At 56.5% G+C, this 19,173-nt stretch overlaps 1 protein-coding gene across 4 annotated transcripts; it reads right to left on the bottom strand.

Annotated features, from left to right (window-relative positions):
• Positions 1-822: 822 nt before the first annotated feature.
• Positions 823-19,167, bottom strand: AK1 (adenylate kinase 1). Of its 4 annotated transcripts, none has more exons than XM_063635921.1 (7): positions 19,049-19,167; positions 7,558-7,597; positions 5,986-6,021; positions 5,650-5,813; positions 4,787-4,903; positions 1,301-1,492; positions 823-1,061 (listed from the first exon to the last, which is right to left on the bottom strand). In XM_063635921.1, the coding sequence occupies exons 2-7, from the start codon at positions 7,562-7,564 to the stop codon at positions 993-995; spliced, it is 585 nt and encodes a 194-aa protein (XP_063491991.1). In that variant the 5' UTR covers positions 7,565-7,597; positions 19,049-19,167; the 3' UTR covers positions 823-992. The 4 variants fall into 4 exon arrangements, with proteins under 4 accessions (XP_063491991.1, XP_055126944.1, XP_063491990.1 ...); XM_055270969.2 differs by lacking the exon at positions 19,049-19,167 and adding an exon at positions 10,578-10,677; XM_063635920.1 differs by lacking the exon at positions 19,049-19,167 and adding an exon at positions 7,825-7,841.
• Positions 19,168-19,173: the final 6 nt, after the last annotated feature.

Genomic DNA, 19,173 nt, shown 5'->3' with positions numbered 1-19,173 from the left:
ATTCAATTTTTCTTTCTTTTTTTTTTTGAGATGGAGTCTCGCTCTCTCACCCAGGCTGGAGTGCAGTGGCGCAATCTTGGCTCACTGCAACTTCCACCTCTCGGGTTCAAGTGATTCTCCTGCCTCAGCCTCATGAGGAGCTAGGAATACAGGCACATGCCACCATGCCCGGCTAATTTTTGTATTTTTAGTAGATAAGGGGTTTTGCCATGTTGGCCAGGCTGCTGTCAAACTCCTGATCTCAGGTGATCCTCCTGCCTCAGCTTCCCAAAGTGCTGGGATTACAGGCACGAGCCACCTTGTTGGGCCTCCCCCATTCAATTTCAGTGACATGACTCCCCACCCACCCATGCCATTGAGATGCCCTTTTCAGACCCTCAGAGCCTCTTGCGTCAAGGAAGCCAGTTCACTGCCCACTGGGCCGGCTGGCGTGGGCCGCCCCAACTGCCCAAGAAGCCCCACTCAGCCCATGACCTTGCTGCCTGTGCAGTCCAGGCCCTGGCATGGAACATATGCTCAGAGCAATGGGGGTCAGGGCCAAGGCCACAGAGCAAGATGCAGAGGAGCCCAGGCTGGGACTGGTTCTGCCTGAACATGAGCCCCTCCGAGCAGGTGCCCTGCCACTCAGCGCCAGGTCCTCAGGCCAGACATGCCCTGTGCGAGGAAGGGCCCTGGGCCTCCCACCAGAGCTAGAGGAGGGGTGGCTGGCAAAGGGAGGCTCAAGAGGAACGGAGAGTTGAGGGGCTGGGGACTCCCGGCCAGGTGGGCACAAGCACATGAATCAACTCCAACTGGAAGCAGAGAAAAAGCAGTAAAACCAAATGTCCTTAGAAATTCCTTTAGTGCTCAGCTGTCCATGAAAACAGGATAAGCGGCTTCCTCCGTCTGCGCTCAGCCGGGCAGGGTGGAGGCGCTGCGCTCAGGCCAGGAGGACCTCGAATCAGGACAGGGGTGGGACGGGGCTCTGAGCTGGGGAAGCAGCTCCAGCGTTGCTACTTTAGGGCGTCCAGGTGGGTGCAGACCTGGGAGAAGACACTGTCCACGGAGCCCTCGGCATTGACCTGTGGGGAGATGGGCTGTGAGGGCTGAGTCACCAGGTGGAGCGGGGTGGGCCTCACCATGGCAGGCTCCAGAGGCCAGGCCTGCCTCCCCGAGCCCAAGCTAATTGACAGCAGGCCCTCATTGAACCAGTGGGGAAACCAACGCCCAGAGAGGGGCTGGCCTGAGGCCACACAGCTGAGGCTGAGCCACATAGGAACTTGTTTTCCCTGGAGCTCGCCCTGGGCCCGCGGGGGCCCACCTTGCGCACAATGCCACGTTTCTCATAGAAGGCGATGACGGGTTCTGTGGCCTTGTAATAGGTCTCCAGCCGCTTTTTGATGGTCTCCTCATTGTCGTCCACACGCCCGCTGGTCTCTCCACGTTTCAAGAGCCGCTGGGTCATGGTCTCAGGGCCTGCGTCCACATACAGCAGCAGTGTGGGCTGTCCAATCTGCAGGCGGGTACCATGTCACAGGGACCCCATTCCTGTCCCCAGGGCCATCTCCCCCCATCTTCCCATCTATGAAGCCCCAATAGATACCCCCTCAGACCTTCAATCCCTTCCCCAAGGCAGCCTGAAAGACCTTCCTAAAACCAATCTTCCCTGCCACTCCCCTGCTCAAACCTCTACCATGGCTCCCCAGTGCCCTCAGGAGAAAGTCCACACTACTTGCCAGACTTAGAGAGCCTGACTCTCTCTGTTCTAGGTTCTCATCAACCTCCTTCCATGCCAGACCTGTGCTCATGCTGTTCCCTCTGCTAGGAGCCCTCTCCCCCGAGCCTGATCCTAACTCGCCTTCACCTCAATACCAAGCATCAGGTTTCAGCTCGAAGCTCACTTCTTCAGGGCAGTCTTTCCGATGCCACCCCCTGCCCCCCAGTACTCCCAGCCTCCTGGAACAGGCTTTTCCAGCGCCTTTATCTTTCCTTGAGCAGGTCTCCCAAGGGCCCCTGAGGGCAGGGAGTCACCTGTCTCACAATTTTGGGGTCCTTTGACAAAGGAATAAGGGATGAGGGAAGGGGTGAGCGGCTGCTGAGTTCTGGGGAGTTCTGAGCAATGTCTGTGTCATTGGAACAGCATGTCATCCATGTCATCCGTGGGACACCTTGGAAAGGCAAGAGTAATAAGGCTCTGCAGCCCCTGCCTCGCTCAATCAGGCCACCACAGCTGCCTGGCTGGGAAGGCAGAGCCACCCCAGAGTCACCCATGACTGCCACAGCTTTAGGAATGGGATTGGGACCTTCAAGCCCTGTCTCCTGCTTCCAACTGCCTGGGCCAGCCCGCAAGGGTTTCAGCGCAGCTTTGGCCCTGGACCCCTGTCAAGGCCTTGGGGCACTGCCTCTCAGGTCAGGCTGTTTCGTGCCTCTGTCTAGCTGTGTGACCAAGAGGCTTGTCCAAGGCCACACAGCTGGACAGAGGCGAGAAGCAGCCTGACCTCCGGCATCAGACAGACCTGGACCCAGGTTCAACCTTGCCTCTGTCCAGCTGTGTGACCTGGGGCAAGCCCTTTGTCCTCGCCTGTGATACCCATCCTAGCACTCATCCCTAGCTCCTGCGTAGTTAAGGATTCAGGGTGACAGCGTCAGCTGCCTTCAGGGAGATGACCCCGCACCACCCAGCAGCTGCTTCTATCTTACAGATTACCATGGGGGCAAAGGCTGGGTCTGGATGCAGCAGTCTGACCTCAACTTCAAGGCCATCAGCCCCCATCATCATCCATCAGCTGCTGAGCTCCTCCAGGGCACAGACTCACAGTCTCTGGTTCATCTGGGTCTCCAGGACCAAGCAGAGTAGGCTCTTTACACGCCCCCAGCAGAGGTGGTAAATCTGGGAGAGCCAGCTGAGCCTCTGGGCTTGAGATTCTGGCTGTGGGGCCTCAGTCTCCCTGTCAGGACAATGGGCATTTAGCCCGGGGAGTCCACAACGGGCACTGCCAGTCTCCAGAAAAGCTCTGGGTGTGAGCCGGCCACACTTCGAGGCTGACCCTCCCTCCTTCGGTGAAGCCCTGGCGCCCCCTGGTGTCCACAGCCAAGAAGACCAGCTGCCCGGACCCCTGGAGGCCACAGCAGGGATGGGACCAGGGCTGAGCCTGCGGCCCTCAGCGGCACCTACAACAGTCCTGGAAGGGTGGGGACTTTTTTTTTTTTTTTTTGAGACGGAGTCTCATTCTGTCATTCAGGCTTGAGTGCAGTGGCATGATCTTGGCTCACTGCAACCTCTGTCCAGCCGGGTTCAAGTGATTCTCGTGTCTCGGCCTCCTGAGTAGCTGGGATTACAGGCGCCCGCCACCACGCTTGGCTAATTTTTGTATTTTTAGTACATGAGTTTTCGCCATGTTGGCCAGGCTGGTTTTGAACTCCTGACCTCAAGTGATCCGCCCTTTTTGGCCTCCCAAAGTGCTAGGATCTCAGGCGTGAGCCACCGCACCTGGCCGACTTTCATTAATTCTATTTTCTAGATGTGGCCCTGAGGATCACAGGTGATACCACACAGCTGGTATGTGTGAGCAGGCCAGGACATCCTTCAGAACTGTGTGGCACCTGACACAGGGTCAGGGGTCTGAGGTCTGAAGGAATCCAGCTAACCCCCAATTCAGATAGGGAAGGTGAGGGGCAGAGTGGGGTAGACACTTTCCCAAGGTCTTGCAGCCACTCACAGGTCAGAAAATATGGCCTCCTACCCCCAGATAAGGCTGGAAGCTACGGAAGCCCAGAAGGCCCCACGGAGATGGGGCACGGGAATGGGGCATGGGGATGGTAGTCTTATCCTGCCCTAGCCCACCAGGATGCTGGTTAGGCTCCCCCTAGCCCTTGCCGACCTCTCCCTCCTAGGCCCTTGCAGTCCCGTTTGTTTCTCCCATACAGACTTGTGACACCGAGGTAAAAGTGTATGTGTGTGCACAGGGCCACGTGTGTGAGCACGTGTGCATCCCTGCATATGTGTGCTACATCCGTGTCATGCATGTGCAGGAGTGCAGCATCCACTGCCGTGTGTGTGCATGCGTGCACATGCCCCTGGCCTTGTGTGTATGAACTTGTGGGCCTTGTGCACGTGTATGTGCAAGTGTCCATGTGTGTGTGTGTGTGTGTGTAGGGGGGGTGCCCCGTCCTGGGGAAGGTGTGTCTGCAGGATGCTCGTGCTAGGAAGCTCAGGGCCATCATTTTCCAGGCCTGCTCTTTCCCGCCAGGCTCCTCATGACCCCTGGAAGGAAACTGTTGTCCCTCCATGGCATTTGCAGCCTCCAGCCAGGCTGGAACTTCCCTTGTCGCCCTGCCCACATATTCTGTTCTCCCCACACTGGCCTGGCCTTTCCAGCCCTGCCAATTCTGTTCCCTGCCTCTTTGTGTGTTTACGGGGAGCCAAGGCCCACACTTGAAGGGCGCATCCTCTCCAGTCCCCACCCTGCCCCTTAAGGCAGCTGTGACCTGGTCCCCCCCACTGCCTGCATTTTGCAGATGGGAAAACTGAGGTTCAGGAGGCAGAATGACTGGCCCAAGATCTCAAGCCGTTGAGCTGGAATCTGAGCCCAGGTTTGGGAACTCCCCTGCCTGGCGCTTCCCCTTCTACACATTTTCTTCTACACTTCCAGAAAGTCTTCCTGGTTTTCCTCCTCACCCACACGGCATGAATCAGCCCCTGCTCAGAACTCTGACCTGCATCACAGCCCCTGCAGGCCCACCCATGGGGATGGGAGTCTTATCCTGCCCCAGCCCACCAGGATCCCCACTTGGGTCAGTGCCTTACCCGTCGCTCAAACTCTTCTCCTTGCTGCACCTCCCGCGGGTAGCCATCAATCAGGAAGCCTTTGGAAGTATCGACTTTGGCCACCATGGCATCCCGGAGCATGTCCAACACTGTCTCCTGGGGCACAGCAAAGGAGGAAGGGACCATGAGCCTCTCCTCCCCATCCCTTCTCCCGGCCTCTGCTCACGCTGCTCCTGCCACCTGAAATGCCCTCTCCCCAACACAAATGTCCCAAACAAGCCTCCCCCTCCAGGAAGCCTCCTCGGAATTGTGGAGACCTGGACTGAGTGAATGAATGAATGAATGATGCATTCACTCGACAGTATTCACTGAGCCCTTCCTTCCAGCCAGGTGCTGTCCTGGGTCCCGAGGACACAGCCATGGGCCAATTAGGCCTTCCCTGCCCTGGGGAGCTCAGGGGCTGGTGAGGGGACAGACACATTCCACAGATGATTGCTCCATTTCCCAGCGTGGCACAGGTTGTACGGGCAGAGAAGTGGGGCTTCTGGAGTAGAAAACTGGGGGGGTCTTAGGCCAAATCTGGGGAGTTAGGGAAGTCTGAAAGCCGAAGAGGAAAGAATATTCCAGGCTGGAAGGAGTATGGCTGGTTTGAGGGGAACGAGGCCAGGGTGGCTGAAGGATGGAGGGGAGGGGGAGAGTGAGGGGCAGGGCAGAGTCCTGCAAGGTCTTGGGAGCTTCTGGAAGGAACCTTCTGTCCGGGGCAATGAGGAACCACAGAAGGGTTTGGAGCCGGGGGCGGTTACGGTCAGCTTGGCCTGTGTGTTGTGGGCTTTGCTGCTGGTGGGACACCCACTCAGGGCTACTGTCATCCCCTGCCCCTCACTCCGCCAGGGCCCACTCACCAGCGGAACCAGCTGCCCCTTCTCCATGATTTCCGACAGTTTCTTGCCCCTGGCCGAGCCTGAGCTGACCTCGGCCCGCAGGAGGTCCCCGGTGGAGAGGTGGGTGTAGCCATACTTCTGCACGATCTTCTCACACTGGGTGCCCTTCCCTGAGCCAGGCCCGCCTGCAAATGCCCGCCCATTCGTAAACCCCGAGACACAGGGTCCCAGGAGGGACAGGGGCTGCCAGGGTCTCCCAGAGAGGGAGGGGCAGAGCCCAGGGTGCAGCCCCAGGCCCAGGCTCCCTCCAGTGCCAGTGAAGACCCTTGCTGCACCGCCCGCCTGCCCGCAACTCACCCACCACAAAGATGATCTTGGTTTTCTTCAGCTTCTCTGCGGGAGAGAAAAGGGGAGCAGGGCTCAGTCACTCACTGGACCTGCAGGCACCTTTGGAGTCCCAGGCCTGTGCTGGGCCCCAGGCAGAGGGACAGACACCGCTGGCGCTCCTGTCAGGGAGGCAGACAAGTCACAGCCCAGAGTGAGCAGGGATGTGAGTGAGCTTGCAGCCTGGGAGAGGTCAGGGAAGGGAGGGCGCTCCAGGCAGACGGGCAGAGGCCAAAGCCTAAAGGCTAAGTGCTCTCCCCACAGCCAGCGGGCTGCTCCGCCAGCCCTCATGGCGCCTCCCTGTGGGTGCCTGGACCCCAGGGGCCGGTCACCTCTGGCCCTCAGATCGTCTTCTCTGCGGGGGTCACTCGAGGAGCAGCAGCCCATGGTCCCGTCCTGCCGTGTCTCCTATGTGCCCTGCCCTTCCCCTCTCAGGCCCTGGGCTGGCCCATCACCCACCTACCCCGGCAGTGCCAACGTGGGCTTAGCAACCACAACATATGTTGCCATGGAGACGGTTGCTGGGGTGGAGGGCTGTGGTGGGCATGTGGAACTCTTGCCCAGAGAGGGCGGTGAGCTTGGCTCCAACCTCTGTCTCGTCCCGCCTGCTGTTAGATCCCAGCAAGGCCACAGCCCCACTGGGCAGAGGGAAACTGAGCTTGAGAGAGGCAGGGCCTGCTCAAGGGATGTCAGAACCAAAACCGGAACCCAAGCTCCCCTCCCCGGGCTTTCGGGATCCCCCGCTTCCCAGGGAAATAGAGGACCAGGCTGTATCCCACCTTGCTGTGTGACTTAGGAAAGGCCTGCCTCTCTCTGGTTCTCTGCCCCTTCCCTAGGGAGGAGGTGGGCTGGGCGGCTCCCAGGGGCCCTCCCAGCCATGAGGCTGGAGCCCTACAGGAGTTGGCAGGAAGGGCTCATCCTGTGGGCTCCTGTCCCGGGGGTGGGGTGGCCGCAGCCCTGTGGCTGTTGATATTTGGAGCTCAGGCAGTAGCAGCAGCAGCAGCAGGCCCGCCGAGCGTCTTTAAGAGCTGCCCAGGCCAAGGCACAGTGCCAGGGACTGGACGGATGGTGCTGCCAGCAGCTGAGGGCGGGCCCGTTCTGGACTCTCTGCCTGCCCGTGTCTCCAAGTCCCAGCCCACAGGAACCAGGAGGGTCCAAGACTTCCTCAAGGCCCACCCTCACTGGATGATAGGGAAACTGAGTCCCAGACAGGTACGGGGACTTGCCTTGTCCTCATTAGACCTGGTGTTTTGTGTATCTGTGGCCTCTCCATGGGGCAGGGTCTCAGCTCTATAAACCCAGCATAGGGGGTGTGCGCTGGGGCCCTCAGAAGCCTTGGGGAGGCCTCGTCACTTCTAAAATTAATCTTGGAGCTGGCACATCCCATGAGAGGCCAGAGGAGGATACTGGAGGCTCCCAGCCAGGCCCCCTCTGGCAGCCCCAGAGCCTCCTCCAACCCTCCCAGAATGTCTCCCTGAGTGTACCCCCTTAATAGTCAGGCTCACTGAGGCCCAGGCAATGGGCAAAAGGAGAGGAGGCTCATACCTTCCATCCTGCCGAGGTCCCGGGAGCCGGGGTCAGTGCTCTGCAAGACAAGCGCACAGGTTGGGGAGGGATTTTCCTCCTCACCCTGACTCACCTTCCGCTAAGCCACACCCAAGGCAACTGGTGTGTGCCAGGCCCGACATGCAGTCTGAGGGCAGAGGGGGCTGCTGGGGATAAGGAAGGCCCAGGACCCCTTCCCTGAGAAAGCAACCTTGGGAAAGTGACCTTGGAAAAGTCACCTTTCCTCTCTGGCCTCCATGGCCTCACCTGTCCCAGAAGGGCAGTAGCTGCCTCCCATCCACCTGGGTTCCCGCTGGAGGGGCTGGGACGGTGAGGATGGCACCGAGGGGCATAAACAGCGGCCACACAACTGCAGAGCTGCTCCCCTCGAAAATCCCAAAAAACAGGGCATGGGGCCAGTGTCTGCCCAGACACCTTGACGACGTTCCCCAGGGCCAGAGGGAAGCTGCCAGGAGGCGGGAGGTGACCAAGAACTATGTGTGTCTGGGATGAGGTTTGGATGGGGATCCTCTAAGGGACATAGAGGCCTGGGGTGGAGGAATCTACAGGAGCCACTCGCATGAACACAGCCCTTTACAGTTGTCAAAGTGAGGCGGTCCCAGGCTCTTCACCTCTACAGGCCCAGCACCCAGCCCCACGCATGGCCCCTGCACCCCCACCCTTTGAGGACCTGGCTTTACTGCCCCCACCTTGCCCTCAGCCTGCCCATGAGACCAATCACGCCTGCGACCCCACCCTGTGCTGCCACAGCCCCCAGGACCTCCCCCCGCTCGCCCCCCTGTCTCAGAACTGCCCTCTGGACACCTTTGGCCTCGACTTCTTCACTCCCAGCCACCAGCCCTCCCCAAGGCCACTCGCGACCACCACAGCCACACTCCCCTCCAGCCTTGACCTCCAGCCAGCGACCCCACCTGCACCGGGACCTCCACCCAAGGCACCCACACCACCCTCTCTACTTGGCTTCAGGCTCCAAGGACCCCCATCCCTGTGCAGGCAGCCCAGGCCTCTCTCCCCAGCCCCAGACATCCATGCCCACCAGACAGGCCCCAGAAGCTCCACAGGCTTCTCAGGCTCTGAACAGTCCTCCCCAATTCCCAGCTCCAGGCCCTCACGGCCAAGCCACAGGCTGAGTCAGTGTGAAGGCTCTCCTCTCCTCTCCACAGCCCTGCACACCCACTGCCCAACTGTCCCCTCCCCGGGCTCTCTCCATCTGTCTCCTCACCACTATGTCCTGTGCTAAGCAAGGGGCCTGGGCCACTGCCCCCGCCTCCACATGGGACTCGAAGCCTCCACACCCTGCCAGGCAATTTGCAGGATTCTCTCTGGCAAGTGTCAGACCACATCACACACCCCCTTACAACCTTGCATGTGTGGCCCTCTTGGCTCCCAGACAAAGCCTGGGCCCCTAGACATAGTGGATAGGTCTCAGTGAGCTGACCTCTGCTGCCCTCTGCAACCCTATCAGCTGCCACTGGCAGATGTTGTACCCAATGCCTGGATGCCTTTCCCCACCTTGCTATTGTGTGGGACTCAGCTCAGGTGCCACCTCCTTCAGGAAGCCTTCCTGGATTCTGCCCTCCACTCCCACACTGGCAGGTGCCTCCTGGAAACCTGCCCTGCACTGCACAACCACGCTGTACTGGGGCCCTCTTCTGTGCTGCGGGCCTGGGGTCCCAATGACTGGGCCTGGCATGGGCTGAACGCAGGGCTGGGGAGGCTCGTTCCACCCTCGCTGCCGTCTTGGGAGGAAACTGAGGCATGGGGAGGAGGACAGACTGGCTCGAGGGCCGGCTAGGGTCCAACTTGGCCCTGAGTTTTTGCTACTCTGGGCCTGGGACCTAGTAGGAGCTGAAGTGGCTTTGCTGATGCCCCTGCTGCCCCAGGCAGGAGTGGCAGCCACTTTTCCTGCTGAGTGTGCTTCAGCGGGGGTAGGAGCTGCCAGGTGCCCCTCAGCAGCTGCCCATGGCGGGGGAGCGTCCTGGGCCAGGGACAACCACAGTGAAGCCCTGAGAAGTGGCCTCGACCCCGCCCTGCCCCGCCCCCCTCCTGGTAATCTAAGCCCCTCCGCCCTGCTGGCACCTGCCACTTCCTTGATCCAAAATAACTTGGGTCGTGAGGAGGCCTCACAGAGGACAGGGGTCTAGGATGGAGTTGAGTTACGGGCTAAGCACCCAGGCCTTATAAGGCCCCTGGGTCAAGGCCCCAGCCACTCCTAATATGACTGGATGGTCTGCTAAGGGGCCTGTGGGGCCGAAGCCCCGAGGGACAGTGAGTTAACCCCAATCACAAGGCAAGACCAAGGCAAGCCCAGGTCTCCCAGCTGCTGACCCAACCTAGTCGGTTCCCAGTGGGTGGCAACTGACTAGGGTTCGAATCCCAGCTCCATCACTCAGCTGTGTGACCTTGGGCAGTTGGTGTCCCCTCTCTGGGCCTGTCCTGCTGCTGCTGAGGAGTACCAGGTGGCCACTGAGTTGTGCTATGGGAAGGCCCCAAGCGCTGGCCTTGGGGCTCCGGTCAGGAGGCTAGGGCAAGCTCTGAGCATCCAGGGGGTGTTCTCCAATGCACCCAGCACTAGAAGTGGTGTGACAGGATAGCCCTACGGAGCACAGAGGCTGCCCCTGTCCAGGTCCTCTGGGGCAGGGAGCCAGGCCACAGCTCTCCCTCTCTGGGCCCCAGCTGGGACATGCCAAGGGCAGTGACCTGGAGCCCCAGGAGTGCCAGCCTGAACAAAGGGGTGACTATCTCAGAGGCTGGAAGGGGCTGCAACACACACAAACGCACACGCACACACACGCACGGATCCACAAAGGCACAGGCAGCGAGGCACAGATCCCCAGCGCCCGGGGAACACGGCCACGCAAACACACACGGATCACAACCACGGATACACAGCCGCACAGACCCCAGGGAGCCCCGCACCAGCACGCCCCCGCCCTCCCCCGGTGCCGCTGCCCCTCCCCGCGGAGGCACCCCCCGGACACGCGCGGGCACGCACTGACCTGGGGAGGGGTGCGGGTGGGCGCCGGGGCCAGTGCGTGCCCTACCCGTCCTCGCGGCCGCCGGCAAAGGCGACTATTTATAAGGCTGTCAGCGCGCGGCATGCCGGGAGCCGGCGTTCCCGAAGGCAGGGAGGGCGGGAAGGAGGGAGGGAGAGCGGACCAGGGACCGGGAAGCGGGGCGGGACCGAGCCCGAGCCCGGGTGCGCGGCGACACCGCACCCGGCACCGTGTGCCCCGCACCGTGCACCCCCAGGTGGCTGTGCCCACACACGCGAACTACACTTTACAGTTTGCCAAGAGTTTTCCATTGCGGTACCCCCACTGTGCTCAAGGTACACTCCAGGGTACAAGGCCAGGCTTTCCCTGTGATAGCTGGAGAAACTGAGGCTCAGAGAAGAGCGGCTCTTTGCGCAAAATCCCACAGTGCACTGGTACCAGAGAGAGGCCAGACCAGGGAGCGAGGGGAGTGAGGCATGCACTCAGGGCCTTTGTTGGCCACAGTCCCCAAGCCCGCCCTCAGAGCCTGCCCAGAGGCCCTGGCCGAGACCCACCTGGGACTCCTCTTCCCCTGTTGGGAGGGACGCTTCGAGCTCCTCTGGGACTGGAACCCCCTAGGACCCCAAAGACCACCCAGTAAGGTAGAAGATTATAGAAAACCAGCCCTGCTCCCCTGGAGCTGCCGGGCAGCTCACTCATCCCAATGAGTGACCGCTAGGATGTGGGACATTCAGAAGGCTGTGGATAGCCGGAGGGGGGATTTGCGGTCTTGATAAGAAGAATAGCTCCCAGAATGAGCACTCACTGTGCTAAGTAGCAGACTCCAGCCGCATCTGTGAATCCTTAGACAAAGCAGAGGAACGGGAGGCAAGCATGTCAAATACCTTGCGCGAGGTTCCCTGGTAGAAAGCCACGTGTTTATCCAGCGTTTTGCAGGGGGACTGGCACATAGTAGTAGGTGCTCAGTGATGTAGCCGGGCAGGGATGGGAGCCCAGGCAGCAGCCCCAGATGCTGAGGTGGGTTGAATTTGGAATTTGTATTATAGGCCCTAGGGAACCATAGAAGGTATTTATGCAAGAGAGTAAGACTACCAGGAGATTGAGACCACCTTCAGCGGTGGTGCCTTAGCAACCACAGCAGCCAGGAGACCAGGAGGCCTGGGTCTCTGCTACCTGTGATGTCAGATAAGTCCTTATTTCTTGGGACCTTAGTTTCCCCATCTGTGGGGGGGCAGGTGCAGTGGGGTCAGAGGTTCTGCATTAGAAGCTGTTTGAAAGGCCCTCTCAAGGGTGTGTGCATTGGTACCTTTGGGGAAAGCAATTGACAAAGTAAATCAAAATTTCAAATGGACTGGGCATGATGGTCACTCCTGTTAGCCCCAGTACTTCGGGAGGACGAGGTGGGAGGATCACTTGAGCTTACTTGAGCACAGGAATTCTGAGACCAGCCTGGGAAACATAACGAGATCCCGTCTCTAAAAATAAAACACACGCGCACACACACACACACACAAACACAGTCTTCAAATGCGTCCTTCTACTTTTAAGAAATTTGTTTCAAGGAAACATGTGGGCACAAATTTGCATAGGAAGGTTTTAAAGTGCCAGCAGGGACTCACTGGGATGATGGCACAGCCAGGGTGGGTGAGGAGTTGGCAACTTTCCCATAGGGTCTGAATGAGAAAGGAAGTCCAAGTTGTTTGTGGTTAATGGGACAAGAGGCTTCAGACACCCATAGCATTGGTAAGAAATAGGCAAAAAGGCCAGGCGCAGTGGCTCACGCCTGTAATCCCAGCACTTTGGGAGCCTGAGGCGGGTGGATCACCTGAGGTCAGGGGTTCGAGACCAGCCTAGTCAACATGGTGAAACCCCATCTCTACTAAAAATACAAAAATTAACCGGGCGTGGTGGCGCATGCCTGTAATCCCAGCTACTAGGGAGGCTGAGGCAGGAGAATAGCTTGAACCCAGGAGACGGAGGTTGTGGTGAGCCGAGATCACGCCATTGCACTCCAGCCTGGGCAACAGGGCAACAAGAGCGAAACTCTGCCTCAAAAAAAAAAAAAAAAAAGAAATAGGCAAAAAGCCCCACTGCACTCTTCTGATCCCACCTGCATAAAAATGACTTGAGGCTGGGAGCGGTGGCTCACGCCTGTAATCCCAGTACTTTGGGAGGCCGATACAGGAGGATCACTTGAGGCCAAGAGTTCAAGACCAGCCTGGGCAACATACGGAGGCACTTTTTTTTTTTTTTTTTTGAGGTGGAGTCTCACCTTGTCGCCCAGACTGGAGTGCAATAGTGTGATCTCGGGTCACTGCAATCTCCGCCTCCCAGGTTCAAGCAATTCTCCTGCCTCAGCCTCCTGAGTAGCTAGGATTACAGCCACGCACCCCCACACCCGGCTAACTTTTTGTATCTTTAGTAGAGACTGGGTTTCACCATTTTGGCCAGGCTGGTCTCAAGCTCCTGACCTCGTGACCCACCCACCTCGGCCTCCCAAAGTGCTGGGATTACAGGCGTGAGCCACCATGCCCGGCCTCTATTTTTTTTTTTTAAATAAAAGTAGTAAATTTTAAAAAGACTCTAAACATGCAAATGTGTGTGTGTGTGTGTAAAATATATTCTCAGACTTTTTTTTTTTTTGCACCTTAACTCTACAAAGTTAAAATTACATTGTCTTACAATCAAACTGACAACATCTTAGAGTGGGTGAAATGAAACAGGACAGAGAAGGCAGGTGTGTGCCTATTACCGCCTGGCTGGAGATGACACTTCCACTTCCTACTTAAAGGCTTCCCCAGACTTTTCTTTCTTTTTTTTTTTTGAGATGGAGTTTCCCTCTTGTGGCCAAGGCTGGAGTGTAATGGGGTGATCTCCGTTCGTCGCAACCTCTGCCTGCCGGGTTCAAGCAATTCTCCTGCCTCAGCCTTCCTGAGTAGCTGGGATTACAGGCACGCGCCACCACGCTCGGCTAATCTTGTATTTTTAGTAGAGATGGGGTTCCTCCATGTTAGTCTGGCTGGTCTCGAACTCCCAACCTCAGCTGATCTGCCAGCCTTGGCCTCCCAAAGTGCTAGGATTACAGGTGTGAGCCACCACGCCCAGCTGGCATTTTATTATTATTATTATTTTATTTATTTATTTATTTATTTATTTATTTATTTATTTATTTATTTTTTGAGACGGATACTTGCTCTGTTGCCTATTTATTTATTTATTTATTTATTTATTTTTTGAGACGGATACTTGCTCTGTTGCCCAGGCTGGAGTGCAGTGGCACAACCTTGGCTCACTGCAACCTCCGCCTCCTGGGCTCAAGCGATTCTCAAGACCCCCCAGTAGCTGGGACTACAGGCACGTGCCACCACGCCCGGCTAATTTTTGTATTTTTAGTAGAGACAGGGTTTCACCATATTGGCCAGGTTGGTCTCGAACTCCTGACTTCAAGTGATCCGCCTGCCTCGGCCTCCCAAAGTGCTGGGATTACAGGCGCGAGCCACTGCACCCAGCCCTCCACGCTTTTTTAAATTTTTTTTAAGAGACAGGGTCTCACTTTGTTGCCCAGGCTGGAATGCTATGTCGAAATTATAGCTCACCGCAGCCTAAAATTCCTGGGCTCCAGCAATCCTCCTGCCTTGGCCTCCCAAAGTGCTGAGATTACAGGTGTGCGCCACAGTGCCCAGCCACCCAAGCATTTTTGTTTTTCCATACAACAAGCGTCTATTACTTTATATATATTAAAAAAAACTTTAACATGAATAAATCTTGGGGACATTATGTAAATGAAATAAGCCCGTCACAAAAAGGCAAATACTGTATGATTCCTTTACATTGAAGTATCTAAAGGAATCAAACTCATAGAAAAAAAAGTAGAATGGTGGTTGCCAGGAGCTGGGGAGAATGAGGAAGGAAGAATTGCTGTTTAATGGGTACAGAGCCTCAGATCTGCAAAATGACAAAGTTTTGGAGCTCTGTTATCCAAAACAGAGTGTGAAAATCGTTAAGATGATTAATTTTATGTTACATGCTTTTTACCGCAATTTTTAAAATAAAATAATTTTTTAAAATTAAAAAATCAATTTTAAGTATCTGTTTTATTTGCATGTGAACTATGGATTTTCTACCAATTCTGGAATATTAACGTTTCGGAATTTTATTTCCCAGGTATAACCTAAGGAAAGAAAAAAAAGGTAGAGAAAAACTGGAAGAGTGAAAGAAAAAAGAATTGCAGGAAGCCTGGGCACCATGGCTCACATCTGTAATCCCAGCACTTTGGGAGGCTGAGGCAGTAGGATTGCTTGAGCCCCGGAGTTTGAGACCAGCCTGGGCAACATAGCAAGACCCTGTCTCTACAAAAAAAAAAAAAGTTTTAATTATCCAAGTATTATGGTGCCTGCCTGTAGTCCCAGCTACTCGGGAGGCTGAGGCGGGAGGATTGCTCAAGTCCAGGAGGTCGAGGCTACAGTAAACCGTGATCACACCAGTGTACTCCAGCCTGAGCCACAGAGCATGACCTTGTCTCAGAAAAAGAAAAAATTGCATGGAGGAAAGATCTGGAAGATTATACCCTAATAGGACTCGGCAATACCCTCCCTTTCTATCTTATATCATTTGTATTATTTGTTTTATTATAAAAAAAATCTAAAAACAGAAACATATAAAAATGAAACTAATTTAAAAAAATTTTTTTAGGCCGGGTGCGGTGGCTCACGCTTGTAATCCCAGCACTTTGGGAGGCCGAGGCGGGTGGATCACGAGGTCAGGAGATCCAGACCACAGTGAAACCCCGTCTCTACTAAAAATACAAAAAAATTAGCCAGACGTGGTGGCGGGCGCCTGTAGTCCCAGCTACTTGGAGAGGCTGAGGCAGGAGAATGGCGTGAACCCGGGAGGCGGAGCTTGCAGTGAGCCAAGATTGCGCCATTGCACTCCAGCCTGGGCGACAGAGCGAGACTCCGTCTCAAAAAAAAAAAAAAAAAAAAAAATTTTTTTAAAATATTTTGTAGCTTGTGACATTTAGGAAGAAAATTAAAATGAAAATATTTTGGCTAAAGAAATAATTCCAGCCAGGCGCGGTGGCTCATGCTTGTAATCCTAGCACTTTGGGAGGCTGAGGCGGGCAGCTCACTTGAGGTCAGGAGTGTGAGATCACCCTGGCCATCAAGTGAAACCCCACCTCTACTAAAAATATAAAAATTAGCTTGGTGTGGTGGTGCACGCCTGTAATCCTAGTTGCTTGAACCTGGGGGGCAGAGGTTACAGTGAGCCAAGATCATGCCGCTGCACTCCAGTCTGGGCGACAGAGCAAGACACCGTCTAAAAAGGAAAGGAAAGAAGGGAAAGGAAGGGAAGGGAAGAAGGGGGAGAGGAGGAGAGGGGAGGGGAGGAGAGAGGGGGAGGGGAAGAAGGGGAAGGGAAGAAGGGAAGAAGGGAAGGGAAGAGGGAAGGGAAGAGGGGAAGGGAAGAAGGGAAGGGAAGAAGGGAAGGGAAGAAGGGAAGGGAAGAAGGGAAGGGAAGGGAAGAGGGGAAGGGAAGAAGGGAAGGGAAGAAGGGAAGGGAAGAAGGGAAGGGAAGAAGGGAAGGGAAGGGAAGAAGGGAAGGGAAGAGGAGGAGGAAAGAGGGGGAGGGAAGAGGGGGAGGGAAGAGGGGGAGGGAAGAGGGGGAGGGAAGAGGGGAAGGGAAGAAGGGAAGGGAAGGGGGGAAGGGAAAAAAGGAAGAGAAGGGAAGGGAAAAAGGGAAGAAGGGAAGGGAAGGGAAGAAGGAAGGGAAGAGAGGAAGGGAAGAGGGGAAGGGAAGAAGGGAAGGGAAGAAGGAAGGGAAGAGAGGAAGGAAAGAGGGGAAGGGAAGAAGGGAAGGGTAGGGAAGAGAAAAAGGGAAGGAAAGAAGGGAAGGGAAGGGAAAAAAATTCCAAGGCTTGAAAACAAGCTGGCATGGGGGTTGCAGGAGATGTGCCGGGGCCTCCTCACTCTGAAGTTCACATGTGGACCCACCAGTCAGCACGTAGTGGGATTGGGGATTGCCCCAGGGAGCCTGGCTGGTGGGGCTGAACTCAGTGAACCACTGAGCATCCACAGGAAACAAATGGATGCAGGAAACAGCTGGACAGGAAGCCCAGAGAGGAGTGGCTGCCACTCACAGGTTTGCAGCTGGTGGGAGGCGCCCCCTCCCAAGGAGGGGTGGGGGTAAGGCCCTCTGCACAGAGGTGAGGAAGCACCAGCCTCACTAAGGTGCCCGGGAGAGGGGTGCACGTGCAGATGGAGGTGCAGGAAGGCCTCAAACGCCAGACAAGTCTGTAAGTTTGGAGCTGGCCAGTGAATGGGGAGCCAGTGAAGGTTTCGGGGCAAAGGGCTATGATGAGAGGGGCTTCAGGAAGCTCACTTTAGCAAGGAGTGGGCCAGTCTCCACTGGGTCCCACTGAGGGGGTGAGAGATTGAGGAGCTGGGGACTAGGCCCACCAGAGTCCCACCTCCTGATGCTCCACTGAACATCCCCCTGGGGAACCGACCCCCTCTTGATGCAGCTCCTACTGACCTCCCCCTCCCCAGTGGACAGACAGAAGAGCCACAGCAATCTGGGAGAAATTCTACCTCGAAACCTCTGCCGGGGCTGGGTGTGGTGGCTCACGCCTATAATCTCAGCACTTTGGGAGGCCAAGGTGGGTGGATCACTTGAGGCCAGGAGTTCAAGACCAACCTGGGCAACATGCTGAAACCCTGTCTCTACTAAAAATACAAAAATTAGCCAGGCATGGTGGCAAGCGCCTGTAGTCCCAGCTACTCAGAGGCTGAGGCACGAGAATCACTTGAACCCTTGAGGTCAGGAGTGGGAGATCACCCTGGCTTACACTCCTGAGGTGAGGCAGGGGTTGCAATGAGCCGAGATTGCACCACTGCACTCCAGCCTGGGTGACAGTGAGACTCCAGCTCAAAAAAAAAAAAAAAAAAAAAAAACAAGGAAGGCCAGATGTGGTGGCTCACACCTTCACACCTGAAATCCCAGCACTTTGTGGGGCCGAGGTGGGTGGATCATGAGGTCAGGAGTTTGAGACCAGCCTGACCAACATGGTGAAACCCCGTCTCTATTAAAAATACAAAAATTAGCTGGGCGTGGTGGTACGCGCCTGTAATCCCGGCTACTCAGGAGGCTGAGGCAGGAGAATCGCTTGAACCCGGGAGGCAGAGGTTGCAGTGAGCCTAGATTGCACCACTGCACTGCAGCCTGGGTAACAGAGTGAGACTCTGTCTCAAAAAAAAAAAAAAAACCTCTGCCTGGACCCAGGTTCCCAGAAGCCTTTGCATGGGGTTGGATGGCTGCCATATTCCCATATCCCCATGCCCACGCACGGCTTTCTGCTCCCCATGTAGACTTTACATGGAGTCCCAGTCTTTCCAGTCCCGCTGGCCACACTGCCACCATTACTGTGTCTGGCGGCCCCTGGGCTCTGAACCATGCCACCTGTCAGCCTCCTGCCCATCCTGCTGTGGTCCCATTTGACTTCTCTATGCAAGAAAGATCAAGGCTCTTGCCCCCCTCAGACTGACATTTACAGCCTTGCCTTGTGCCATCTGGCCCCAGGGAGTCTCATCTCTCACTGCTCCCTCGTGCTGTAGCCTCACTGCCTACTGGGTGAAGCTGGGGATCCCACCATGAGGCTTCTCTGTGGTCCACTCCTCCCACCAGACACTCTTGCCCTCATCAACTGTGCCTAATACAGTGCACGGCATGTGGCTGCTTATTGGCTACATGAATTGAGAGGCAGATGCAAGGTGCCATTCATGCCTCTCAGCCCCGGTCACCACCATCCTGGCTGGCCCAGTGCCCAGAAGGGTTCTCTTTTCTGTCCCCAGCAGCTCGGGGGCCCTGGGAGATCCCAGCAGGCTGCCTGCCCATGTCTTACACAGTCACTCTTTGTTAGGCCTCGCCCCTGAGGGCATCTTATCTGCCCAAACAGTTTGTAATCTCTGGAGTCACAGAGCCCCTGCCTCCTGCCAACCTGGAGTACACAGCCCTTTTGCAGAGAGGCTGGCGGCAACTGAGAGACCACCGCTCACCACATCCCTGCCAGCATTGCAGTCCCGCCAGGCCCCCTCCTGCTGGGTTTGGCAGGAAATCTCAGCTCCCAGCCATCACATCCCCAGACGCTTAAGGAGCTGAGAGACCTCCGGCTCTGTGGCCTGGGATGTCTTTCCCCCCACCCCTTCTGCACTCACTGCTCAAACTCTTCTCCCAGCTTCTGTGGGAATTCTTCCTAGTGCACCATGGGGCTCCTCCCTCCTGGAACCTGAGCTCCTTGAGGGTGGTGTCTGGTCCCCTTTTGCCCTTGAAGGAATTGGGGCTCTGAGAGGCGAAGTGACTTGCCCATGGTCACACAGGAAGGGTGAGGTGGGGACAGGAAAAGCCAGATGGGCCTGGCTCCACACGCCCCCACCATCCCCAGAGCCCCCAGGTCTCCACTCAAGACGCAAAATACACACCTCACTGGCCACTGGCTGCTGAAAAAGCTGAGGATCACTTTACTGGGAGCCCCCAACCGGAAGACGTGGTCCTGAGGCCGCATGCAGCGCTGGACCAGAAGGCTGTGCTCGACCCAGGAGACACA

This window comes from Symphalangus syndactylus, chromosome 3, assembly GCF_028878055.3.
Source record: "Symphalangus syndactylus isolate Jambi chromosome 3, NHGRI_mSymSyn1-v2.1_pri, whole genome shotgun sequence".
NCBI classification, from domain to species: domain Eukaryota; kingdom Metazoa; phylum Chordata; class Mammalia; order Primates; family Hylobatidae; genus Symphalangus; species Symphalangus syndactylus.
Note: the sequence above shows the minus strand (reverse complement) of the source record. Positions and strands in the feature narration are given on the sequence as shown.